This window comes from Paramacrobiotus metropolitanus, unplaced genomic scaffold (genome assembly GCF_019649055.1).
Source record: "Paramacrobiotus metropolitanus isolate TYO unplaced genomic scaffold, Prichtersi_v1.0 Parri_scaffold0000003, whole genome shotgun sequence".
NCBI classification, from domain to species: Eukaryota; Metazoa; Tardigrada; class Eutardigrada; order Parachela; family Macrobiotidae; genus Paramacrobiotus; species Paramacrobiotus metropolitanus.
In genome coordinates this window covers 2965959-2991685 of record NW_026570223.1, presented here as the reverse complement: position 1 = coordinate 2991685, position 25727 = coordinate 2965959, and the positions used below count along the sequence as shown (strand labels likewise).

General features: G+C 41.1%; 5 protein-coding genes and 2 long non-coding RNA genes across 16 annotated transcripts in view; 3 read left to right on the top strand and 4 right to left on the bottom strand.

The window, feature by feature from the left end:
• LOC129598633 (uncharacterized) overlaps positions 1-1601 on the top strand; it is a 38948-nt gene extending 37347 nt beyond the window's left edge. The window contains exon 9 of the transcript XR_008691773.1: positions 865-1601. The gene's annotated coding sequence lies outside the window, so the exon portion shown is untranslated. The remainder of the gene's footprint in view (positions 1-864) is intronic.
• Positions 1602-1618: 17 nt separating this feature from the next.
• On the bottom strand, positions 1619-5039 carry LOC129598624 (uncharacterized). The gene is made up of 7 exons (XM_055496610.1): positions 4862-5039; positions 3992-4782; positions 3484-3784; positions 2878-3351; positions 2544-2716; positions 2302-2478; positions 1619-2230 (listed from the first exon to the last, which is right to left on the bottom strand). The coding sequence occupies exons 3-7, from the start codon at positions 3662-3664 to the stop codon at positions 1964-1966; spliced, it is 1272 nt and encodes a 423-aa protein (XP_055352585.1). The 5' UTR covers positions 3665-3784; positions 3992-4782; positions 4862-5039; the 3' UTR covers positions 1619-1963.
• Positions 5040-5677: 638 nt separating this feature from the next.
• On the top strand, positions 5678-8582 carry LOC129593001 (uncharacterized). Its single transcript, XR_008691030.1, has 4 exons — positions 5678-6082; positions 6556-6723; positions 6793-6991; positions 7801-8582. It is a non-coding gene; the product is annotated as an uncharacterized LOC129593001 (long non-coding RNA).
• Positions 7429-12806, bottom strand: LOC129592967 (thyrotropin-releasing hormone receptor-like). Of its 6 annotated transcripts, none has more exons than XM_055489139.1 (7): positions 11860-12359; positions 11670-11742; positions 11163-11400; positions 10412-10566; positions 8801-9308; positions 8484-8718; positions 7429-8322 (listed from the first exon to the last, which is right to left on the bottom strand). In XM_055489139.1, exons 3-7 carry the CDS (start codon positions 11379-11381, stop codon positions 8189-8191), a joined length of 1251 nt encoding a protein of 416 aa, XP_055345114.1. In that variant the 5' UTR covers positions 11382-11400; positions 11670-11742; positions 11860-12359; the 3' UTR covers positions 7429-8188. The 6 variants fall into 6 exon arrangements, with proteins under 6 accessions (XP_055345114.1, XP_055345132.1, XP_055345105.1 ...); XM_055489157.1 differs by having other exon boundaries at positions 11678-11742; XM_055489130.1 differs by having other exon boundaries at positions 11163-11742; positions 11860-11937; positions 12007-12358.
• A 2649-nt stretch (positions 12807-15455) lies between these two features.
• LOC129593530 (uncharacterized) lies at positions 15456-17904 on the top strand. Of its 3 annotated transcripts, XR_008691098.1 has the most exons (8): positions 15457-15698; positions 15833-15911; positions 15976-16067; positions 16304-16613; positions 16728-16799; positions 17099-17459; positions 17613-17663; positions 17776-17904. XR_008691098.1 is itself a non-coding variant. In XM_055489895.1 (7 exons), exons 1-6 carry the CDS (start codon positions 15633-15635, stop codon positions 17455-17457), a joined length of 978 nt encoding a protein of 325 aa, XP_055345870.1. In that variant the 5' UTR covers positions 15458-15632; the 3' UTR covers positions 17458-17459; positions 17613-17904. The 3 variants fall into 3 exon arrangements, 2 of the variants coding, with proteins under 2 accessions (XP_055345882.1, XP_055345870.1); XM_055489895.1 differs by having other exon boundaries at positions 15458-15698; positions 17613-17904; XM_055489907.1 differs by lacking the exon at positions 16728-16799 and having other exon boundaries at positions 15456-15698; positions 17613-17904.
• A 1919-nt stretch (positions 17905-19823) lies between these two features.
• On the bottom strand, positions 19824-23980 carry LOC129591988 (glutathione reductase-like). Of its 3 annotated transcripts, none has more exons than XR_008690904.1 (12): positions 23670-23980; positions 23356-23418; positions 22663-23202; positions 22508-22596; positions 22097-22285; positions 21906-22038; positions 21546-21632; positions 21175-21464; positions 20900-20981; positions 20660-20831; positions 20356-20489; positions 19824-20188 (listed from the first exon to the last, which is right to left on the bottom strand). XR_008690904.1 is itself a non-coding variant. In XM_055487914.1 (12 exons), exons 1-12 carry the CDS (start codon positions 23773-23775, stop codon positions 20072-20074), a joined length of 1992 nt encoding a protein of 663 aa, XP_055343889.1. In that variant the 5' UTR covers positions 23776-23979; the 3' UTR covers positions 19824-20071. The 3 variants fall into 3 exon arrangements, 2 of the variants coding, with proteins under 2 accessions (XP_055343889.1, XP_055343897.1); XM_055487914.1 differs by having other exon boundaries at positions 20670-20831; positions 23670-23979; XM_055487922.1 differs by lacking the exon at positions 23670-23980 and adding an exon at positions 23491-23515 and having other exon boundaries at positions 20670-20831.
• A 263-nt stretch (positions 23981-24243) lies between these two features.
• LOC129592002 (uncharacterized) lies at positions 24244-24809 on the bottom strand. The gene is made up of 3 exons (XR_008690905.1): positions 24656-24809; positions 24517-24590; positions 24244-24424 (listed from the first exon to the last, which is right to left on the bottom strand). It is a non-coding gene; the product is annotated as an uncharacterized LOC129592002 (long non-coding RNA).
• Between the last annotated feature and the right edge of the window lie 918 nt (positions 24810-25727).

The window sequence follows — 25727 nt, the reverse complement described above, 5'->3', positions numbered from 1 at the left end:
TGAAAGATGACAAATTGAGCAGTTCATGTTAAGCCGCCCTTGATGCCCCCGTATTGTGGCCATTATAGCGAATATGTTATTGTTCCTCTGCGAAATTAAGAATGGCTTTTCAGCCCAATGTTCCGGTTCGGCGGTTGCGTTCGTGCGGTTGATGTAAACTTTAAAAACTCTAGCTTTCAGTCGCTAACTGAACCGTCTAAACGGTATTGAACGCAGTCTCTAAACCAAAGGCGAGCATTACCTTCGGGCTACGAAACCGGTGGCTAAGTTTGCAAAAATGCAGTACCATCCCGGCATCTCGACTGGGGCGGAGGGAGTGGGATACAGAAAAATCTTCCTTGAGGATATTTTTGCCGGAAGCCATCATTGCCGGTCACTCGTGTGCATTGCGCTGTTTGATGGTATGTATTTGTACGTTGAAATGTTCTGCGCTATGTTCTGTTCTACGTAATATACACCAGCTGAGGTGACGTCATAGCGGTCAGCAGCGTGACTTCATAGCGTTACTTTAGTAACAAGCTTCCGTAACAAACTTCCGTAACGAGCTCCGTAACGGATAGAAATCAACGAATGCATTAGTTTTGAATATGAGGACCTCCTCTACGCCCTACGTGGTCGATTATGGCCGGAATGTTACTTATCTAGTATGTCATGGCGGCGGTACTAAAGAGATTAGTATTTATATTAGTACTGCCATGATTATGTCTATATATCCAAATGTTTGCGGTCTGTCTAAACATGAGCGTTTTATTAGTGACTCTATGAATAACGAATGTCTAAGATCTTTTTCACTCATTGATTCCTTTTTGGGTGATGTAGTAATTTACTTTTGACTTGAATTCGAATGTTGGTATGCTTTTGCAGTACAACGTTAACCAGAGTGGATATTACGGTCGCGGTGCTGAATACTTGGGGCAAAGCGGCTACGCAGCAACCAGTAGTGGTGCCATGCTGCGCTTATTGAGCTTTTTCTCAGCATCCTGCACAATGGGAGTAACAACGGAATCTTAGATAGAGATGACAAGCACGACTTGGACGATCATCCCAGGCCACAGTCGGACGCTCAAACCAGCCTCAACGAGAACAATAACGGGCTGGCTTCGTCCGATCAACCGGCGATTGATACGGGCGAAACATTCCAGTTCCCAGCTCAAATGCCCACTGCCGATCCCATGGGAAGTGACTACAGACAGTCAAGACAAAGTCCTGGAACATGACAAGAGCAACACGATCAGCGATCCGATAATGCGCACTACGAATCTCGCTTGCCCTCTAAAAGGGTCAGAGACAACCCAGGAAGTCCTAATGGTTCTTATAATACATAATTTTTACAAGCGATTGACCACTGAAAATGTTTCGGCAATTTGAACGAAGAGGCGTTATAGCGATGTTTATTGTTCACTATTTACGCAATAACGGTAAACTGGTATACTTTTGTTTTGCTATATTTATTTTTTTTTAGCGATAAGCGTTCTTGCCAGTTTTGTAGTCGCGTTGTCAGTAACTTATGCCGAACTACTGCTGCTAACGGTGCGCCGAACTGCTGCTAATTACGATTAACGGCAAATCAAATAAACAGAGAAAGCTTTAAACAATCACCGCATAGTTCATACGGAATTGTGTATTGCATATCTGCACTTATTAGATTGTATACCGTAACAACGACGATACACATCTGCAGTAAATCAGTAAGCATTTGCATTGTAACAGCGTACTGCCAAAACTTTACGGGAATTCACCGAATAGTTCCAAGTGAATATTTTCAGGATAATGAATTAACACAGCCAATTGGTACATTTTCAATAAAGAAACGCGTGATCAAAGTGAAACAATCTAAAACACACGCGACGCACGAACGGCACAATTAAGAACAGTGTTCCACTCTGCAGTACATACACCATCAGTTAAATTAACCGTTCAAATAAAACTAAGCATAAAATGTCCGTGAGATCCTTTGCTCAAATCATGGCGTGAAATTAGCCATAAAATTTGTCACAACCTGCTTAAGCTTGGCATCCGTTGCCTCCGTAAGTTTGCCTTCATCGCGAATATTCTTAAGTAGATCCTGCTGATCTTGTCTAATATGCTGTAAAAATGCTGCTTCGAATTGGGTGATTTTCGATGGCTCCAGTTTGTCCAGGAAACCACGGACACCGGCGTAGATAACCGCGACCTGCTCTTCGATGGTCATCGGAACCCACGCCGAAGCGTTCAACTGACTTGACCGCTCCTTAAAAATAGATGTACGACAACATACTTTCACTTTTCACTTCCAGTACACATTCAGCATTACATTCTTACCATGCCATCAACAGGATTTCCCAGGGCATTCACGACGCGGCCCAAAAATCCTTCTCGGACAGGGATATCCACGATGACACCAGTTCGCTTGACGATGCCGCCTTTGATCCGTTTGTCGTTACCGAAGACGACAACACCGACGTTGTCGGCCTCCAAGTTTAGAGGCATACTCGTAACCTACAAAATGCACGACACATTTACCGAGGGATTTGTTCTTATCATGCAGAAAAATTCATATTAACCTTTAACCCACTGGACAATTTCACCATTTCCTCAGCTTGGATGTTTTTCAGACCATACACACGGGTGATACCGTCACCACTGGACAGCACTGGGCCTGTTTCCTCGAAGTCGATCTTCGGAGCAGCACTCAGACTGCATTCGTCCCGAGTTGGAACTGCCTCAGTAGAAAACGCTATAAGTCATTTATTAAAAGACACACTCAAGAGTAAGTACACGCAATCACGCATATTGAATCTGAAACAAAAAACGAAGCGGTATAGGCTATTACAGAGAATAAGAATAACATCGACAATAGTGTAGCCTGCTGCCTAACAATAAGTGTGCCCGACTCACCGGAGATGTCTGGTGTCATCTTGGCATGAGTGCGATGGACATCCTGATTATCCACAAAACATTTTTCATCGGGGTTAGCAAAAAGGTGCTCCATTTCTCCTTTAAAATGATCCTCCACACCAGAATCCCGAATCAAGACAGCCCCATGGTAGATGTTGTACTTATAATTTCGATGACAGCAGAAAGCCTCAATCACACTGATCTTTTCCGGTGTCAGTCTCCTGGAGTCTATGTATATGATACCACCCACCAATCGCAGAACATGGATTCTTTCACTAGTATCGAAGTAAATCTCCGCGATTAAAGTATGCAGATTATGAAATGTTTGTTCTGAAATAAATTTGTTGCCATCGTCGTCGTAAATCGTAAGGAGCTCTTTGAGTTTGAAAGATTCGTCATCTTTCAGGTGCTTCCAGTATCGCGCTCGTCGTGTCTCGGCAGCAGCCTTTATGCGCACCGCAGGCGGCAGCAGTTCTAAGAAATAAAGCCAACAATAACAGTGACGAAACACACAACGCACTTCAACGACTTCATTTATATATTAAGGCTTAAATTGTTCTGGGAAAAACTGCCGCCCTCTTTTACGAACGAATTCGTTTGACAGACCTTTTGGGAACTCTTTCCCTGTGTCTTCATAAGCTTTGGTCATGAACGATTCAACTGCTTCAACTAGTCCACGAATTTGCAGATCATAGCTCATATCGAGAATCACCAAATGCTGTTTCCGTTGTTGTCGGTAACTCTCAAATGCCAACTCTCTGATTGTGTTCCGGTGAGATCTCGCCATAATTCTTATTTCCAGCTCTTTGTTGTGCAAGGCTCTTTTCGAATTATTTTTTGGGTGTTCAGTGCGTTGGGCAGGAAAATCAATTGAACTGGTATGGAAGTAGTGTTGGGTTTTACAAACCTGCAGACGACACCAGAGGGTGTAGAGGAATCAGTATTAGTAAGCATATCACGCAATTACATATAATCACATTTGTTTATCATCAAAAACTGCCGCGCGTGAACGCACTCGAAAAGACAACTAACGCACGTCGTCCAGAGTTTGCTATAATAAACTGGGAGCGATCCGAAAACGCTTCTGGATATTAGTCGCTCGGTTGCTGCTTACCTTTGAGACATGCTCACATTTTTTTTTCGAAAGGGGTATGAATTTATTGGTTTGCTTATCGTTCAGCAGTTTTAAACATCAACATCATAAAACAAAGTAAACAGCGTTAAAACCGTCAGAACGCGGTACAGTAGAAGTCACGGACAGCGCATTCCACCGCTGTATTTCAATGCTAATACGCTGTAGCAGAAACTCGTAAGAGCGTCGTTCTCCCGTAGCATCCTTTAACCGCCTGCCCAATTCTCGCAAAAACTTAAGACATGAAGGGCTAGCGACGCCAAAAGTTTCAAAAGCCAATGCAACAAAATAGTACTCAGGTGCTAAATATTCGTATTTCCGCCGCTTCTGGTCTTCTGCTTTTCGGGCCGCTTCTCCAGCCTTGACGCTGCTGCTAATAACGTTGGATAATGCGACGGTATCCACACACGTCACGTCCCAGGCTAGCCGTAAACCGTTCTTCCAAGGCAACTGCGACACACCGTCCGGACGGCGATCATCTTCGTCATTAGTTCCAAGCGGCTCCAGTACAGCCGGCGTTTTAGCGGTGACCAGACTTCTACGAATCAGTTCGTTCAAGGCGGTGTGGCGAAGAAAACGCCCAGCGCTCTTTTTGCAGGATAAGCCGTGGTGGCCGTATTCGTCCACGGGCAGACGGCAGTCCGTGCAAAGATGGGGACGGCATATAGCTGCGCCGATTCGGAGACCGACTGCTACGCGAAAGCTCTCGTCCGACATCAGGGTTCCGAGGGAAGGTACAGGCAGAGCGTTCAGCCATTTGCCAGATTCCGACTCTGCAACAGCAAGCAAACGCGCACAGTGAGTGACATCACTAGACAACGCTTCTCTAATGATTCTACAAGTTTTTTGTACCAGAGCTACATCCCACACTTTTTGTACACGCCGAAGATTTTCCGGTGGTAGCTCGGTACCCGTAGCTGTTTGCCACAACTGATGCACCAAGTCAAGGCTCTCCGTACCAGAGGCAATGATCGAGACCAGAGGCGCTGTGGCATGCTCACATAACCGCCTAACAAAAATATCGACAATACGTTCACAAATCACTGCCATTCTAGAATTCGCTCAGCGTGACGCCTCAAGCTTTGAACAACGTTTTATCATAATTTTGATCGCTTCAAGGTGTATCCTGAAATGAAGGTGTATCCTGAAACAATCCGAACAAATTGACTGCCGGATGGCGAAACTTGCCAGTACTAGTACAGCAAACGAATCCCCGCGCAAATTATGGGTTCAATCCGTCACACTGTGCGGTTAGCATTCTACTGCCGTAGTTTACGCGTACACCGCCCTTGACCGCCGTACAGTGGCGTAGAGGCTAGTAACAAAACTCACAAGTCACAACCACTTTTGTATTAAAATTACAATAACAATAATAAATTATTAACTGCAATTATTATTATTATTTAATTACAATTATAATCACAACAGGCATTACAATAATTATTGCTATGAAGTTAATATCTAATCAAGAGCAGACACCTACATATTGTTTGAAGAAAATTCGACATGCAATAATTCCAATACAGCACACATGCACAATATTAAAACATCCATTTTTGATTTTGGGGCACACCTCAACATAATTATATTGTCCATCAGCTGCCAAACGAAAATGCATGATTCATGGCTTTGTTGACTCAGACGCAATTAGGTGCAGCTGTTGGAACTTTTTGAGTTTGCCATTTGTCAGAGATTATTGTGACTTGTTACAACAGTTGCCCTTTGTATTCAAGAGTAGCCTTTTAACAGAGTAGCAGCCTCTACAGGAAAACTACAGTCGTGTTATCAGTGTCAGGAAACAAATACCAAAACATTTTCAGGGTAATGATTCGCTTACACGGTCCGTGACATTGATGTGACGATTCTCAAAGCAATATCGTCGCAGCTGGAAGCAGCGCAGAACCGTTTCACCAGCGGAAGGCCGAAGCTTGACCATTTGCTTCGCGGTGGCTTACCGCATGAACACATCCTAGAAGTGTGGACCGGCCGGAGCTGGAAAAACTCACAATCAGTTACGTTTGCAGTTATTCTTGGTGCTCCAGTTGGCCAAAGTTTCGGGGGGATTGGAAGGGGGTTAGTAATTAGTACGTCAATTGAATAAATTGATGGTTTTACGAAACGAATTTTTGGTTTTACGAAACGAAATTTTTGGTTTTACGATAAATTACGTAGCATACAGATGATAAGCTGCTAACAGAGCATTCCTTTTTTATCACACCAAATAATTACTCCTGAAAATGTCATTGTACGAAATTTTGTTTTTTTCAACTTATTAAGTCTCGCTATAATATTGTTATTTTTTGTTAATTCTGTAGCATTATTTTTAAAATAAAACCAACAAAAGAGATAATTTGTTTGATTTCCATTTGCTTTAGACATTGAATATTTTTGTCAATATTTTGTATTTTTTGGTTGTGCTACATTGCATTGCTTTGCGACTTTTACCTGTTTAAAGGTTACTTGATTAATTAAAAAATTAAAACTGTATTTCTGTCAGATTTTTCGGTTTTGTTTATCGAATTTTAAAAAGTTTTTGTTACTTGCAGTACTCTGCTTTCCAGACTGCTGTATATACAGTTGTATTTACCGAGAATGGCTTTCCCAGCAGGCATTTGAAGCCGTTATCCAATTATTACGCAAAACATGCTGGAATTGACGCAAGTTATTCTGCGATTTCCCTGGATCATGTTTTTGTCGAGACACGCAACAGTTTTGTATGCCTTTTTTAGCGTTTTCTCGTAAAAGCACTTTAAACAGCTTTCGGTTATGTATTTTCTTTCCAGGATAAGCTGGAGGCGTTCTTGACAATCCGAATTCACAGCCTACTCGTATCACCAACACATTTCGTTATATTGACACAGAGGACGTCCAGATCTGAGATCCCGCAGCGGGCTAGAGCGTTAGTACAGACTACAGAGCATTGGAACGCTACTGATTGGTCTGCAAAATACCTATGGAGTCAGCATAGTTTGCGCAAACCAGGTAAGTACGTCCGTGTTATCTTCATCCGCTATGTGATGCTTTAAATTAAAACTTTTTTTGAGATAAAATATTTTCAAAGCATAAAATTAATTACACCTAATATAGAGATTCACATATTTGTCTGCTACGAAAACTGCGCGAATTTGTGACGGCTGATTGGGTGCCTTGTAAATGTCGTCTGCGGTCAGTGCGGTGTAGAGTGTGCGGTGAATTCATTGTTTTGTGTGTCCTCGGAGCAAATGGTATGTTTTTCTCACAGTAATGCATTCATTCGCTTGACTTGGAATATGGTATTAAGGTTTTGATTGTTATACATGTGTCGAGTAAAATTGATAATAGGAGCAAACTGATCATCATATTGGAGTACATTACAACAATCCTTCGTACTTAAAATGGCGAATCATATTAGCTATGGTTTTTTTAGTTTGTACTTTTATGAATGAGATCAGTTCAACAAGAAATAACATATATCGTATACACCATGCTGCAGCCAGACTTCACCATATTGTGAATTCAACATCTGACCCCATCAGTTGCATGCAGTTCATAATGCGATTAGCTGCTTTTTTCATGCATAAAAAGGTGCAGCGTGCAGTATACGAAACTATAGGTTAATCAATATTTCAAATACATATTGTATTACACGAGGGAGGACCTGCGCACAGCGTGGTAAGAAATTATAGCATTCGGCGAATCGTTTCGCATGCATTAGAGCATTAATAAATTTAGTGGAATACTACTCTAGTAAGTGCAGTAATGTGTTCAATAAAACATCAATATTTTTAAGTTGAGCACGGAATATTTTGTAGATTTCGGATGCTGTGCAGAGCAGCGATCTCCATGGGCCACCGGGGAATAGTGTCGTACCGGCACTGGGAATCGCCTGGGCTAATTTTGTCTCCACGCGGATTATGCTTCGTAAGACGTATAACTCAGAATCCCGCGCATCGCCCTCCTTTTCGCCACACCGCGAAATGTGCGTTCTGTTTTCACCGTGTCTGCCGTCGACCTCCATGACCTTCAAGATCACAGCGGAAGGGATTTTCGCGAGTGGATAATGAGAGAGCGCAATCTTTCTCATCGGAAATGGATGTCTAATCATGATCAATTGAGGATTGTTATCGTTTGAAATGAAAGCTAATTCCTCTTGTGGATAATAGTGGGATGTTTGTGAGTACGTGTCGGCTGACGCATCGCCTACGAGTAGGACACTACCGACTCCATTTTGCCGTCAGCTTCCGAGGAAATTTGGGTTTTGTGGGCGTATTCTTTGAGAACAATAGGTTCAACCCGGGTGTTTTCCAGGGGAATGTCTTCCAGTGCATCGTTATCTGCAAGAATGCGATGTTTTTTGTTAATGGTGTTAGGCATCGAGATATCTTAGTTTTACCTTTTTAACTTTTTCAGTTTTTCATATGTTCGAGTGTTTTTACGGGAGTTGAAGGGTTTTATAGGAGAAATGACTGTTTTAGTGGACGCTCGTGTAACTTACAGTTGAGTGATCGGCAGCATAAAGTATTCGCCATTGCACGCCGAAATCGCCGGCTCATTGCACTGTAAAGGAATGGATTCATTGCCGAATTCAGGTAGATCAGCGTCTTGGCAAACAGCAGATACCACAGATTTAACCATGGCTCTTCTAGAAACGTGTTGTAAATAAGTAGTCCGCGATACGGAAGCCATGAAACAGCAAACAGGACCACAATGACTATAAGCATCCATAGTATCTGAAACATATAAAAAAATAGTTTGCGCTGTTATGACCGTTCAAAGTTTTTATTGCAGATTTGATTGATAATAATTACGTACATGTGCACGAGCCCGAACGCGCGGTTGCTCCAGCCGCTGGAAATTGTACGAATCGTCATGTCCGTTAAGGGTAACCGGCGTGGTTTCAGAAAGGTCATTGCCGGCATTATCTTCGGCTTCCGCATTATCTGTAATATCTCCTTCGGCACCGCGTGGCTGTTGCCCTAATCCGGAAAGTCTCCGCTGCTCGGCACTCTGATGCAGAACATGGATGATTTTGCAGTAAATAATTAAGGAAGTCAGCAATGGCAGCACATAGAACAAAATCAGGTCAATGGTAAAATAGTAGACATATTGTTCTTTGGATAAGCGGAAATCGCAGATCTTTTGGTCAGCCTGGAATGGATGCGGCTTCACTTCTGTCAGCGCCAGCCATGGTGCACAGTAAAAGACAGCAGTAATCCACAGGACGAGGATGATTTTCTTTGTGGCTTCCAGCGTACAGAACCGGCTGGCAATCAGCGGTCGGCACACCGCAATATATGTCTCCATTGTAAAAGCGAAAATGCTGCAACAACCAGAGTAATATAAAAACACTGCACTTTATCGTGCGGCGTATATACACACAGACAGCAACGCAATTAATCCTGACAATTAGAGTACAGTGGCCGTAAGGGAAGCTGGAAAAGGGAGCACCGCGCGCGGATTTGACATGGGAATGCCATCCTGTTATTAGCCCCATCCTAATTTAATCACGGATAACTGTAAAACGATCCCGGGCTGTCATCTAATCAGGGACTATGTCGGCGTTTCGTAATCATGCACCGTTAGCCATATATAATATCCGGTCGTTGGGACTGTTTTCACGCAGACTACGACGGGTTATTGACGGTCATGAGACATACGCAATGTAGTAGCAAAATCTCATAGCACTATTAATCATGTTTCCATACTTCTGTAGATGCACCAGATGATAAGTGCACATTGAAGGAATTAACAAAAGAATATAATGCGTGAGGAATAAATTAACAAAATAATATCATCTGCCATCCATTCGAGCCGGTTAGACACTTGTTTAAACTGTATGAAATGCTAATTCACGGAAGTCATAATACTAATTTTATTTTCAGTTGTCAGTTTTTAAATGTTTGAACACCTCAACGGCTCAACGGCCTCAACCACTATTTTTTATCTGTGTTAAACCCACTTTTGCATATTATTACAACAATATTAACAGTATTATGCAATCCACAGTACAGTACTATGTAACGTTATTCCGTATTCGTTTTACCAAATTTCCTTTCTTTTACTGTGTACGGCGTTTTAACAGAATTACACTTGAAAACTGAAAAGGAAAAAAGTAAAATATGTTTCGCAAACTCCCATAGCGTTAGGTAAAAACTGGGCCACCGGAATTTTCGAACGAGCATCGATGTACACGCGAATTATCAATAATACAGTAATGATACTTCTATTGATATCACATACAGTAATTCCATGCCTGAATTATTTTCGGCTACTGTGTTTGACGTGTGTGCATGGGAGCGTATAACTGACATTTACTAATAACACCCAAAATGGTCCCAAATAATTCTCGGTAACATTTCGGGGCATGAAGCCTGTGTCTCTTCCCCTCTGCAAAATCCGATATGAAAATTGCCTGTAATTGACCTGATACTGCCGGCGTTGATCCCGAGAAAATTTGTGTAAACAAGCAGAGAACATGCCAACTGCCCCGCCATCCAGTGCCTGCCGAAATTGTGGAAAACGATGGCTTCCGGGACTGCAGATATCAAGACGAGCAGATCGGCAAATGCCAGCGATACCTGTCGAAACATCATTCACTGAAATTACCGAACACCCACCGCAGTTAGGAACATGTCAAACAATAGATAACATAAATTTCGCAACGTGAAAACGGTCTTGTCTGTTCAACCGAATCACCAGTGTTAGAATTATTGTACGCGAAGAGAATGTGTGAATTAAGGTACGGTATATAAAAGGTGCATATTTAATAGGGTTCAGGAAACAGCAGAATTAATGATTTCTTGTAACTTGCACACATTTTATGCCCCAACCTTAAATAATTCAATGTGGCTATAAGACGAGTGTCGTGGATTCTTGTTATTGTTACTTGTATAATACGCAATACGGTTGAAATTAAATTATATTGTACTAAAAAAAAAGACGAGATCAAATTAAGCTCATACTGCATACATATTCTCATATACTGAATACGTCATCCTGGATGAAATTGCGTTGTGCGCATAAGAGTCGATATTATTTTAAAAGTTAACATTCACTTTGCAAAAATGTTTTCGGCTTCAGTCAGTTGTATCGCAGTGAAGCGGTATAGTTGTCCCTGTACTTCTGTATTAGGCTATTAGCGAAACCGAAATACGTAATTCTGTAGTTAACTTACAAAATAGCGGTATGGGGGTGATTGTAGACTCTTCGTGCGTAATGACACAATAATTGTCGCAACGTTGCCGCATAGACCCAAAACGAAAATAAAAGTGTGGAGCACGGTGGCCATTATCCGGTATTCCAAGGAGAATCCATGGCCGCCCGTAAATCGCGTTTGGCCCGGATCAACGATGGTGGATTCATTGGCCGGAAATAAGCCACCAACGTATTCCATGGTCGGTATGGCCGGTGCACTTTGGAACGTTTTAGCATTAACGGCAGAAATATATATAACAACGGTTTTGACAATTAAAGTCATTATTAACATCTGAAGAGGGAATTTTAGTGCATACGTTATCAGTTATTATAGAATTATGTACGTAGATCTACAGCAAACAGTTCTTGCTAGCAATTAATCATAACAGAAAACTAGCAACACTTGGCACAAAATACTGTTACTGGTACTACACGAGAATATTTAAGATATAGAGACTATTCTCTTTAGAACTATACTGGTTCTTACGGAGTAACCTTGCGAAAAACAGTCTCAAGGTGGCACGCGAGGTGGATACACGTACAGGATTAGAAAACTGGTTCTGAAAGGCATTTTACTAAGTATTACATTCACGATTACAAATACATTTATAAGGCACGCATTAAGTATGGTATTGTTTATATGTCAGCAAAGCTAACTTGCAAGTGCGACGAAATACCTTCCAATCTACCGCATTCGCCTAGAACGGTACAAAAGCGATACGCAATCCGATGTCTATGGAATTAGTCAAACATTCCTAGAAAATATTAAAGTAATATTTTTAGAGATACATAGATGGAAATCATGGAATGGATTGCAGGTATACAATAGATGTTTCATGTAGTGCGATAGGTCAGTTGCATTACTTGGGATCGTAATTATTAACAAATAAGTACAAGATGTACTTTCAGCTGTGCATGGTGGTACCTTATAATTATCTGACGGAAGCGACCGCGAGAATCGCATCCCACAGGAATCAATTTTATTTGGCTTTCTATTCGCCCAATTTGGAGTCCCTGTGTAGTACTTTAATACTTGCAATCGGCGTTTAATATAGTGCTGCACTGTCCAATTGTCATGCACGGCGCCTGGCGCACACAAGACTCCAATGTTATACGAGTTTAGAACTACCTACAAGAAGAAGTACCGGCTTCGACGACTACACAGTATATATCAGGATTCAGGACGGTCACGTTTACCATCAAATCATTTTCTCCACAACAGTAATCATTCATTCTTGCCTTGGGTGCGCTGATATCTATAATTACTAACAGGCGCGCATTACACCCATGCACAAAACAAATTAATTAATAAAGGCTGGGTTATCACATGGATTTGACTCCTTTCAGCGGCTTACTATCAAAATTAAAACCATGCAGCGCACTCTACTTTGAAACGTAACAGTAAGCGCAGTGATCTTCCATTGCAAAAAATGATGTGTCAGTAGCACTTTCGGCCTATTCTGCTATGCTACATTTATTTGTTATGCTATTCCACGTCGGTGTTGGACTTTACAGTTCAAATAACTTTAAAAATAAGGAACAGTAAGAAAAACTGGATAAGAAAAACATGCAGTTTTTAAGTACTTACTTGGTTTCTAATTGAACTAACAAACAAATTAATAAAGCCCGGCATTATCGTGCAGTGTATTCGAATTTACGTCTGGATCGGAATTAATGGCATCAGCCCCTGCAGCGCATTACGCACACTGTACGAGTACGGAATAAAACAATGGAAGATAACCAGAAGGATGCTGACTGGTGATGTTTGTCCGCGATCAAAACATCTGCTTTATGCATTACGTGGCAGATGACATTTTATTTACCCGAGAGTAGGTATTTCCGGTTGCCATCTCTACTCTAGGCCTCGATCCCTTGATCGATACTAAGATGTTCTAATGATGACTCTAGTTCATAAGACGTATCGTGTCTATTTAAGATCTGGATCGTCTTGGTTAGTTAATAGAACAGATTTTAAATAATACAGGCTTTTTCGGTGCTGTAACGTGCTGCGTAATTCGAATTATTTGTAGCTACATACAAGTACAGAGTAAATAAACTACGAAGTATTGTAGCTTCTGCTACCGGTATGTTTACCGAATTAATGTTCATAGTGTTAACATAAAAAATAAGCGCTTCGAAGTACTTAATTCCGTGATCATCAATAATAAACGTTATCAAAAACTCCAACGGCTGTGTACTGTGAGAACATAAACGCACTGGTCTGTAGACCATAAAAAATCGAGACGCCTGGAATAACCGACATATTGGATGCGAAAATGTAAATTTGAAATGCCATCCAGGTGTCGATGGCGTGAGTGCGCAACCTTATGGCTTATGCCGTGTCTTACTTTGTTCGAGATAAATGGCAGACAAGTACGTACTGTCATGAGTACAATTAAAAATTAAAACAGCAGAGAGTTCACTTTACTAGTCAGAATAACTAACAATAAGCTGCTCACGGCTGGCTGTAACAATAAGCGGATAATACATGTTTCAAAGAAGTAAAATTCATGTAAGAAATAAAACTGCGCAAACACCAGATAACACCTTCACGAGACTACGTCACTACCACAGTCAATCCAGTTACAACTAAACTGCAAATCCCACAGTGCATACACATGATCTGTCCCAGATTTCTTGAACCGTAGAAAAACCAAACCACAAAACTCTCGGTTCAATTTCAATCGTAATTCGTAAACATGATTATCACAGTTTTAATTGATTCACGGAGTTCTAACGGTGATGAGAAATCATCTGTCTTTTCCGGAAGTGCTTTCGAATCCATTTCGCAGCATATTAAAGCTACTGCAAAAACACTTAGTATGAGCGACAAGCGAAGAACTTAAACAAGAATGGAGAATACTGGAACTAACAATAAGAAAACGTATGTACGTATCGTCATCCGGGCACGTTCGTGATACAAGAGAATAAGAGATGCCAGCATAGCACTGCATGAACGCAACCTTTCTCAACTGTTTCATTTATGACTCAGATTTTAAAACGGCAAACGATTGGTTACGGAGTACTTAATTTACGAAGAAATCGCAGACAAGTGGCGAGCTTTTATTCAGCAAGGTAAAAAAATGTTTCCGTCGCAAAACAAAAAGTAACTTGTATTTTTGAGATTTGCGTGCAGTGCGGCATTATACATCATCACCAGCGTAATTTGCGCAAAAGTAAACAGAAACTCATGCGCGTTTTAAGCATACTGTAAAGATTTTCAAGAAAAAACTCAATACCCATGATAACGAGCTGTCGATCTTGCATTTAAAATGTTTCCCCAAATTTGACATTCGAGCTCCATATTAATATCCAGCTGCCAGCCGGGTAACACTTAACATCGCTAGTGCTGCATTATGATAATAGTCACAGTACTTACAGGAACCGTCTTCAAAACAGATCTCCATTGGTGACATTCAGTACTAGTCATCACTGTCAGCTTCTTCCTCACTATCTTCGTCGGGACTGGCGTAATCATCCGAACTCGCACTGGAAGCTTTGGCGCGTGGGGAAACGGCAGAAGGATCAGCCATTTGTGGCACTGCATCCGTCACCGGTTTATCAGCGGAGAACGTCTGACAACATTTAGGACACGCACCAGTCGCCTCAGAACACTGCCTGCACCATGTATGATACGCTTCTTTCACGGTTTTCTGTAGACATCTTGCACTGCAACAGAAGTTCTCCGTTATGAAGGTCCGAGCTTCGAAGGACTGAACAAATGGTACGAGATTACGAGTATGCCTTCGACGACTAATCCTTACCATGTGGCAGGTGCCGTCAGTTTCTTATACTTGTTGAACTTCACTTTCCACTCAAGCACAGATTTGCAGTGCGGACAGAGGCCTTCGATCTTCAAGTTCTCCAAACTCTTGGTCTGTGGTGTGGTACCGTGTAGATCCTTCTTGTAGACCGTAGCGTTCTTATACTTTTGAGCCCGAGTACGGGAAACATTGCCACGCTGAGTACTCATGAATTCCGATTTACACTACACTACCGACGATCGAGGTTCGCAAGCAATCCGTGTGCGCGAAGTGTTTAGCACTTGAGTGAACTTCTTTAAAATTAATATCAGTGACGCACTCTCTGCACTGGGCACGGGAAAAAAGGATTTTGCGATTTACACTTACAGCCTTTACTTCATAGTTTTTAAAATTTGAAATACGGTATAAAACTATAAACCGCAGTGACTGATAATACTACCGCACCCGGAGGAGTAAGCCTTTGAGTCTCACACGCACACAGCGTCTATCTGCAGTCTTGCACAGCAACGCTGCAACGCATCCAGAAAACTGTTACGGTTCTCGCGCCAGTTGAATTTGATAATCATTTTCAGTAGTAGAAGTCGAAGTTCTGATGCATCGATGTTTCATGATTCACAGTGCCAGTAATCGGCGTTATTTCCCCTTTCTTGTAGAGAATTTTGTGGATTTTCTGCAGTTTCTGGAAGATGGCTTTGCTTTCCGCCCGTGTCACTGAAGTTATTGTGAGGCAGTTATCCAACAATCCCTCAAGCGTAAGCAGGTCTAGAAGTATGAGTACTCAGTAGTCAGTGCTGTAAACAAATATGTCTCTCTCGATTGCGACGATCGTCAGCGTTAGCGTTAGGAATGCGCGTGATAAAAAGTTACGGAAAGTTTCCCTTTGTAGATTACGCATGCTTACACAGCAGTATCGATCCTGTGTTGCCGCAGGATTTCCACTTCTCAGCTGCTTTATTCTAGCAAAGGTTTGGAGAACCTTGTTTTAGTTTTCAAATGTGTTATTATCATTGCAAGATTGTACCATATTAGGAGGTTCCCCTAAGACGTCCATACTAACTGTGCGGAGCCTGGGCGCTGCTTCCAAGATTGTTCCTCGCGCAATAAAAGTACACCTGGCAGAGGTAATACCCATAATACAAATATAGTAATATATCTGTGTAGTAGCAATATAGTACGAGCTACTAACTAAAGTGCATTCATTTTCATCATTACGTTTATTTACTGGAAGTGCGATTGAATGCGATAGTTTTTAGTGTACACTTAGTTTTGTGTATACTTAATAAAAGAAAATGGTTTGTTACTGCTTCTCGTCTATAATAACAGCCGATGTTCTGATTACGGGTTTGTATGGGTATAGCTTTGTACACCGAGACGTTTCTTATGCGCAACTGTCTCCACAATTCGTGCCAGAGAACCTTCCAGCAATTTGGAGAAAGAGTTGATGGAATTAAGGAAAGAAGTACGTGAGAATTTGAAGAATATGAACACGCTGATGGATGCAAGAGACACGGAGATCGAGGCAATGACTAGCTCCCATCGTATGCAGTTGGGCGAAAAGAACACTCAGATTCTGTTTGTATCGCGTGCTCTCCATATCCGAGGTGTTATCGATCATTTGGAAGACGACTGGATTGAAGAGTATCAATGGACAAATAAACTGCCCAAAGGTACAGTAACCTGTTCAGATGAATGGTAGCTGCGGTTTTTTCTTACCAGAAAAAAAACTTTTCACGTTTTTTTGCTGTTCGGTGTTTTGTTATATCTTTATATCTGTTTTTTAGGTTTACATCCCCATTTGCAATATAGAAAACACCTTGAACAGCAAAATTATGACAGCAAATTTCCGAGCTTTGGTGAGCAATGGTGATGGCAGAGTGGTTGTCGAATCAGTGCTTATGCAGTGTTGGATAATCTCATAAAACTAAACCAAAAAAGGTATAAAATTTTCTGAATTAATCAAAAAAAAATTTCCAATTGTCCGGTATTAAAATATCTCCGTTGATGGACTTTGACTGCTGTAGGGCGATAACAATAAAACAAAACTTACAGTTAAAAAAATGTTTTGTGTGTTTTACAATAGATCGCCGAACTTACGATAATTCCGCCGGAGCAAATTTAACAAAATAATTAGGCTTTGCTAACAATTTTTTAGATAAACGCGCGCAGCTCTGGAAAATCTTGAAAGAACATGGTGATTTTAAAGATCAGCTGATGAATGTTGCTAATGAAGACGGGCAGAAATTGATTTCGATGGACATATTTAATCGTCTGGAGAATTTGGTGGAGGATATATATCGGAAAACCGTCGACGAGGCTCATAATTTTCTTTTGAATGGAGATAGAGTGTGCATCGATTCCCGCTTGTTGTCTGCGGATCAAGTTGTTGTGGCGGAAGCGCTGTGTCGGCTCTTTAAAGTTCGGTTCCGGATAATTAAAGGGCCGTCGGAGCCAGTGTGGTCGAGTTTGAATGAGCGAACGAAAACCGCAGCCAAAGTAGTGCCGTGGATTTAGCCGTAAGCTGTTTAATGGTTTTCTGCTCCGTCAATACGTTAACGGTGTTAGCTAATTTAATAGGAAATAATAATACAGTATGCTGCCAGTGACTGGTTTTTATCCTAACTGGGGGATTAAGACTATGCTCAGAACTTCAGATGGTTGTTTTTTAGATCATACTGGTCCAGAGCGGCAGAATTTGGTGAGGAATATCGAGGACGAAGGTAGACTTCCGAGCTACTAATGTCAAGTTAAAGCAGGTTGTGACTAATTTCATGTTGTTTTGATTTGCGTCAAGTATTTTGCGCTTATAATTGTTAGTTTCTTTTTTAAAAGGTTGGTAAAGAGGGTATGCAATGCAAAGTGGAGCAGCGATATTCTCATTTGTTCCTTTCACTTGTCGCGGTGTGTCTGTAGATTGTTTGGTCACGCGTTTCGTTATTGGAAATAAACTATGTAATTGGATGTGTTAGCTCATTATATTATCTTGAAAAAATTGATGCTCAACTGTCCTGTGAATTCCCGTCAAAATATCGCAGCACGCTGCTTTAACAATGACTGAATTAAAGCATGCTGATGTATCAAGTATAGTAACGCAAATGCGTTTTGTCTTGTTTACGGGACTCGTATTGTATGCACGCAAATAATGCTAGATATATTGTGTTTTAAGTACAAAGTAGTGTAATAATATCTATAGTAGTACCTCATACGGTATCTTTAGACCATGCGATTAAATTGATTTAGCTTTCTTTTGATTATTGGCTTGCCTTTAATCAAAATCAGCAGTTCGGCGGGTCGTACTGATATTACCGATAATGCGACTACAAAATTGATATTAAAAGCGTTCACCAATCAAAACAACATTTGATGACAAATTGCACAAATACGAGGATGCCGGTTCGCCGTCATTGCGTAAAATTATAATAAACAAATAAACAAGTCTTTTCGTACAAATTGCCAAAAGTTTTCAGCGGTCAGTGGCTAGTAAAACTCAGGTACGAGTATTATCACAGTAATGAACTGAATCGAGGCTGAGTACAATAGTAGAGTACGTAAATGGAGTTCCGACATTGTTCCAACTTTCGTGGGTTGTCTTGGCTTTGGTCTGCCATCCATTTACCACCCACAATGTATGCGACCAGCTTATTTCGGTTGCACTTTTACATATGGCACATGATTCTTCAAAGAATATGCACGATTAATAAATTCAAACTTCCTACAGTCAAACTACCGACGAAATTTATGGTTTCGGTCTTTCGGACTACTACAAATAAATTTTACGAATTTTTTTGCTTCAGATTAGTTTTGACATATTTAAGAGTGTTTACTGAAAACAGAAAGATCACATGGCAAAACAACCAGATTGCCGATAAAACAACAGTTACTTACGGTACTTACTTGAAGCGTTCACTTTGAACTTTAATGTGGTGTATTATCTTTCTTTAGCAGTGGCTAAAGAACTTCCTCACCTAACAAGCTAAATATTTCCATTGAGTTATTCGCCCAAATACCAGACGCATATTGTTTTATAGAGAAAAATCAGCTCTGTTAAGTAGTATTTTTTATAGCGGGGTGGTTTTTATACTTATCGTTTAAAAAACATCTGAAGTTAGTATTGCAAATCGTGCAGTGACGTGTCTGTGCACACTTCAAAGATGCCGCCCATCCCGCATCCGAGATACCGATCTTCTGCAGCGCTGATCGCGGATATGCTAGGCTCAGTAGGCTGCATCGCGTGGTTATCAGCTCGGCTGATCATATCCGGATTCAGTGGGAGCTGGTATACGGTACGCTGTATATTCTGAGCACTGAACACCTGAACGCGGTGTAATTTTTGTTTGTGTTCTAAAAATTAGCAGATCTATATTTTGAGGATTTTGAACCTTAAATGCACGTGAAAATATCAACAATCTATTTTGTGAACCCTTTGTAAACTCAAAACTAAAGCAAATAAAAAATTCTTTAATGCTAACGTAGATGTCGTGCAGGCGGGCCAGCGCTCAGTCCGCTGCAGAAGATCGGTATCTCGGATGCGTGATGGGCGGCATCTTTGAAGTGCGCACCGACACGTCACTGCACGATTTGCAATACTAACTTTAGATGTTTTTTACGATAAATATAAAAACCACCCCGCTATAAAAAATACTACTTAATAGAGCTGATTTTTCTTTTTAAAACGATATGCGTCTGGTATGTGGGCGTCACTGGGCGAATAACTCAATGGAAATATTTAGCTTGTAAGTAGAGTAGGAGCGATCCTGATCGATGTACTGTAGACATTAAACAGAATAAACAAAACACACTGTAGAAGTGCAAGGCACAGAAGAACAAGCTACTTCCCTCTGTAGGTCAAACTTACAAGGAATTTTCAAGTTTTGCTCCAGAATTTTAATGTTACTACACGAAGTACACAAGAGTGTAAAACAAATACTTACAAACGAAACCGTTTAGTGAATTTCTAACCATTCTGCATTAATCACATTATCGGGCTAATCTCGCAAATTCCTATCACCAGAAAAAATCAGAAAGGCAGTGAAAAATTTAACTGAAAAAATTTAACTGAAAAAATTAGGCAGTGAAAGCAAGCGACCTGCTCATGCCACAGCCAGAATAGGTACGTCATCTCAGAATGTTAGTAAACAATAACTCCCAGATCGAACTGCTTCTTAGTAGCGCCCATACTGATTGCCACAGCGAAACCCTGCATCGTTTCATCGCTACCAATTCCCACGAGGTGAAGCCCAACAATCTATAAAAACAAACTCATCACAAATTAACCCAGGTTTTTTCGCCTAGATTATTTCAAAAGCAATAAAATGGACAAATACCATGGAAGTAAAGCGGCACCATCTTAGCAGGTACAAGGAAGCCAGTTAGTGATAGTTAATTATTACAGTTGCTGGTTCCGGTTCTTACCTTCTCATCTGCACCGGTACAAATCATTTTGACGATACATTTAGTTTTACATTCCGTTAATGCGTGATACATGGGCGTATATGATGTCTCATAGATTTTGATATGATCGTTTCCGTATTTCTTCTGAGCCTCCTCTGTAAGAACACACAACAAAACGTACAATCAATCAATCTTCAAAATTCTATATTACGCAAAGTGCGTTGTCGTCATCGTTTGAACCAGTTTTATTATCTTAACGCTGGAAAGCGATACGCCAGCAAATTCTACAATCAAACAATACGTCTGCTTCGGCAAATGTGCATACAGACAGAAACCTTCTGACAATCCCACCGATCCACATGGAGGATGGGAGAATACCACACTTGGAATGTTTTCGCATGATAAATGTGCCGAAGTGTCCTTTCCAAATAGCTTTTCCGCCAAACGACGCCCAGCTGCGATAGCTACCGGCGTTAATTCTTTCTGTCCGGTAATATCTGCATAAGTAAATTCAAATAATACAGGTGTCTGTTTGCATGAATACAAACTGTTTTTCAAGACGCACCGCCAATAGCGTAAACATTGTCCACAGTCGTCTTCTGATATTTATCCACTTGAATACGGCCACGTTCATTCATCTTTATACCCTGAAACCATTCAGCACTTCGCTAATCGTAATCAAAATGTGGTAACCAAAAAAATAATTTGCTTATCAACTATCAAATAACTGATTCGATAAAATATTAAACGCAAGCACTGGATGAAGTACTCCAAAAAGCAACTACCGCCAGAAAACAAATTAAAGAGAAAAATTCATACAAAATGCTAAGACGTTCCTACCAGTTTTTCCAGTCCGATAGTATCGCTGTTGGCAGTCCGCCCGATTGCCCATAATACACAATCAAAGCCTTTATAATAGTGTTCACCCGATATCAGTGTCAAACTTCCGTCGGATTCGCGCTTCAGAGCGCCAGCCTGAAACTTTTTATGAATCTTGATTCCCTGGTGGCTGAATTCTTCTTCAATAGCACTGCCAATCATCTTTTCAAAATGATATAGCAGTCGTTCTTCTTTGATGAACATCTGAGCCTGACATCCAAAAGACCGAAACATGCCGCAAATTTCCACCCCTAAATCCAAGCACTTGCAGATTGAAGCGAAAAAAAATTCGGACCAGATAAAAAATTCCAACTACACCTACCAACACCTACCAATATATCCTCCTCCAACAACGGCGACTTTTTTTGGCAATGCTTCCAGCTCGAAGAATCCATCACTGTCAATCCCAAGTTCCGCTCCTGTGTAAACAAAATTCATTAACACGGAAATTTCAATGTCCTTAGCATATTTCCTTGTCTTTGTTTACAACTACATATCTTTAACTGAAGCAACTACCAAAACTTAACGTTATCGGAATCAATAACGAACATTTCAAATTTTTCAATAACGAATAATATTTCAATAACGAATAATAATTTCAATAACGAATCAATAACGAACATTTCAAATTCTTAGCCTATTTTTAATACCCGACTAGACTAACTGCAAATTATTAAACAAAAAATTCCCACCTGGAATTTCAGGCCATTTTGGGCGCCCACCGGCAGCAATCAGATAGTGTTTGGCCAACAATTTCCGCTCAGCAACTTGTAAGACACCGTTATCATCGAATCGCCCCACTCCGTTCACTAGTTCAATTCCATCCTGAAAAACGCTCATTGCAGCACCGACCGGAAACAGCACGGAGTGCCCGCATTTTAACCTTTTTCAGATTTGCTTCGTATATCCCGTTCAGTCGTTTCACGTAAGCGTCCCGTTTGGATTTAAATTTCTTCCAGTCAAAACCCTTGTACTCAATGTCAAAACCATAATCCTTCAAATCATGCTCAATATTGGCTGCCAAACTAGAAGCGTTCCACGTGATTTTCTTCGGTACACATCCCACATTCACCTGCAATTCGCAACATTATAAAAATATGCTACAACATGACGCTGCGGTTTGTTCGTATTAGCGCCTGTTAAGTATCAACCATTTTTCGCAAAACTTAAACCAGAATAATTTCTAACAAATATGTACTTTAACATTTTCCCTCCAACAACCAGCAGATGCGTCAAACCATTTGAATACACGCTCTGAATAAAATATTTAATACGGAATATTTTTATGTCTTACACAAGTTCCTCCTAGGCGTCCTTCCTTCGACTCAACGAGGGCGACTTTAGCTCCCAAGCTAGCTGCTTTTCGGGCAGCAGCAATACCACCTATTAGGGCCACAGTGAAAGTCAATTAGATTTTTATCAACAATTCAAGGAGAATGGTCACAGTACCTGATCCGCTGCCCACGACAACCAGATCGTATTGACACTGGGCTTCACCAGAGCTTCCCTCTCGGAGAGGAACAGCCAACAACGCTGGTGGTGAAAAATAACGGGGAATCTCAAGAGGAAGGTCTTCAGCACTTTTTGCCGCTTTGCCCCTGAACGTATTATCAGCGACGCACGGTTGTAGACACTCAAAATTCTCCACTTCACCTCTCCAGTGATCCGGTATACCAGAGTCACGTAACAAATGCAGGCCATCGTAGATGTTAAAATTTACGCCGCGGATACGACAGAAAGCCTCGACAACAGCCAATTGCTGCGGATTTAATAGACGTGCATTCACGTACACGATATCTCCAACTTCTTGGAATTTGTGAATGTTCCCGCTGGTACTGTCATAAATGTGGAAGATTAAACTTTCCATTACTTCGTAAACATCTGGCGTAATTAGTATTTCGCCTTTATCGTTTTTGGTTTGCAGAAGCCTTTTTTTCAAGGACCCTTGCTTTTTCAGAAGTTCCCACAGGCAGACTCTTCGTCTCCGATCTAAAATTTTTCCTTGATTAGTGACAGACTTGTTTCAGAAATTTTTTTAAGCAAAAACAGTCTTTATGCCGTAAGTACAGTACGTATATCTATATTTGCATTTTAACTCGACATGATCACGTCAGCTTACCATTAGCTTATTAAAATATTTACCTAACGGCGTTGAGCTGCCTTCTTGTTTCTTGTTCCGCATCCTCAATGCCGTTGGATAAAGTTCTGAAATAGGGTAAAAAGTAAAAACTACAACAGAAGCCACGCTTACTGACAGTTGCTGACCCTTGCACACACATTTAACACACTACCACTGTCCACTACTACACAAACATTACTATGGTTTACTGTCCACCCCATTTAATTTATCTTTGGAATTCACTATCCAATATCGATTGAGTTTAATCATCTCACTAGACCTTTTGTTCTCTAGAACAAGACTGCCTATAAAATGTGCGTTGCTGAAATACTCGTACCTTTTGGTATTTTCTTTTGTTCCTCATATTCATATATGCCAATGAAATCCATTTCAACCGACTCGACCAAGGAACGTATCTGTACGTCATACGATATTTGGAGCATTTGAAAATGTTTTTCTCGCAGTTCATCTTTATGATTCTGACGTAAGGAGCCTAATTTTTGGTTTGCTGACAATGCAACGAATTCCGCATGGCGCCTCTCTGCACTCAATCTTTCCTTGGCAAGTTCCGACTCGCTCTTCACGCGCTCCAATTCTTTAGCCAAGTTTTCACATTTCTGTGCCGAACAATTGTCGGACCCTCCCGGAAAAAGTGAGATCGTAGCGTGTTGCGTTGATATGACTCCACATATCAACGGAGCACGTTAGTATGTCCGCTCTCGCATTGGCCTGTCGAGCATTTATCCGCTCTGTGAGTGGCCAGGTTTCACCCAACCGTATTTGCGCAAAACCACTAGGCGGGATTTAAACACTAACGCTAACTGGCACAATATTATCCAATTGGGAAATAAATAGCCAAACAGCACAGCATTTTAAAAGCAGCAAATGCCAAACAGTTCTTGCAAAATTGTTTAATAGTAAAAACAATTAAAATTTGTTGGAGTTTTTGTTGCGACCTAGTTTTCTTTTATAACTTAATTGTCCATTTGGTGTTGGTGGTTTATTTAGACTGTTTTTTTCATTTTTTTATCCGTAAAGGAATACGGTGCAGATGGGACAAGTTAGTGCGGAGCTCCGCTGACGGAATAGCACCTAAAACCAGCATCGACTCATAAACAGTCTACACTGTGGTTGTCTCTAAAAGAAAAAATGCAAAATTGCAGCGATAAACGCAGTAAACGTACCTTTGTGAATCGCTGTTTGAAGAAAGGCAGCAACAAGGAGCTCCTGTATGTTGAGTCGTTGTGGTCCCAGTTATCTGTCCATTCAGACATTTAGAAGACGCTATCGCACAGTTCTTACTATGTAAAGCTTGAAATCTACCTTTCATAATAATGGAAATCATCATGAATAAAAGGAGCTCCTACGTTGAATTCCAGGCGAAGGTTCTTCACTTGTGGAATGTTTGCATGAGATGAGTAAGTTTTATCGCTCCTACTCTGAACATCAGCTGTACTGGTGCAGACGTTGGAACTGCGACGTGCCTTTACGTGTTATACTCATTACTCCGTGTGAGCTCAGCGCTGCGCTGCACGTCACTTAGTTCGAGTGAGTGCAGTGGCCCGAACTTGTACGAGCAGGCGCTGTACGAATTATTCCCTTAGTGTGACCCTAACGAACCGTGCATAACGATGTTCTTGTAACTCACTAGCGGAACTTCTTCGTTTTGACGGAAGATTTTATTTCCAGCCTCCGGAGGCTGGAAAGTTGCGGAAACGCCTTGTGTTACAGCCCTAAAGCACCACAGTCCACAAAACCGTTTGTTACTCACAGAATCAAATTAACGAACAGCAGACACCCAAACGTTATTGCACAATGCACAGTAAAAGTTATCACCCATAAACGTTTTGATACAAATTGCCAACGTACTGATACAGGTTAAATCAAGACGGAAATGAAATCAACAGTTATTATCATCAAACGAAAACTCAACGAAATACATAGTACCTCTATTGTCTGTCCCAGGTCTGATCCCAAGAGGCGAGAAACAACATCGGATGCAGCGCCCAGGATGCGCCCATTACGGACTAAAGGCGCAGCCATTATGATAGCATTGTAGATAATCAGTGAAAATTATAAAATAATGGGAAGAAGCGCAAAAGAACGTGGATAACAAATTATGAGCAATTTGACTCAAAATCGCAGAGCTTGAAAATTACGCCTAGTCTCCTGCTATACGATTGTATTTCTTATGTCTTTGCTGTCGTTCGATTAACTTGGATAGTTGGATACATGTTTTCTACTTAAGCCCTGTGTTCACGGAAGTACGTGGTACCTCTGCTGAAATCAGGAACCTATGATCGTCTTTGTGCAACCGCCAATTAATGGCAGTCGGTTGCCTAGACCGAATATGCCATCCTGGGCGGCTGGCAAAACATCTCTCTGCCTATATGGT

Bases quoted from the DNA above. Each gene is read 5' to 3' on its own strand.
- LOC129598624 (XM_055496610.1), bottom strand. From the start codon at position 3,664: ATGGCGAGATCTCACCGGAACACAATCAGAGAGTTGGCATTTGAGAGT. The intron at 3,352-3,483 runs GTCTGTCAAACG...TTTATTTCTTAG, and splicing joins AGGGAAAGAGTTCCCAAAAG to AACTGCTGCCGCCTGCGGTG. The intron at 2,231-2,301 runs GTAAGAATGTAA...TCTATTTTTAAG, and splicing joins GAAATCCTGTTGATGGCATG to GAGCGGTCAAGTCAGTTGAA.
- LOC129592967 (XM_055489130.1), bottom strand. From the start codon at position 11,474: ATGTTAATAATGACTTTAATTGTCAAAACCGTTGTTATATATATTTCT. The intron at 10,567-11,162 runs GTAAGTTAACTA...ATGTTTCGACAG, and splicing joins CACCCCCATACCGCTATTTT to GTATCGCTGGCATTTGCCGA. The intron at 9,309-10,411 runs GTCAATTACAGG...TGGTTGTTGCAG, and splicing joins ATCAACGCCGGCAGTATCAG to CATTTTCGCTTTTACAATGG.
- LOC129593530 (XM_055489895.1), top strand. From the start codon at position 15,633: ATGGCTTTGCTTTCCGCCCGTGTCACTGAAGTTATTGTGAGGCAGTTA. The intron at 16,068-16,303 runs GTAATACCCATA...GTATGGGTATAG, and splicing joins TAAAAGTACACCTGGCAGAG to CTTTGTACACCGAGACGTTT. The intron at 16,800-17,098 runs GTGAGCAATGGT...ACAATTTTTTAG, and splicing joins CAGCAAATTTCCGAGCTTTG to ATAAACGCGCGCAGCTCTGG.
- LOC129591988 (XM_055487914.1), bottom strand. From the start codon at position 23,775: ATGCTCCAAATATCGTATGACGTACAGATACGTTCCTTGGTCGAGTCG. The intron at 23,203-23,355 runs GTAAATATTTTA...GAAAAATTTTAG, and splicing joins AGGCAGCTCAACGCCGTTAG to ATCGGAGACGAAGAGTCTGC. The intron at 20,832-20,899 runs GTGCGTCTTGAA...TTACTTATGCAG, and splicing joins CAATGTTTACGCTATTGGCG to ATATTACCGGACAGAAAGAA.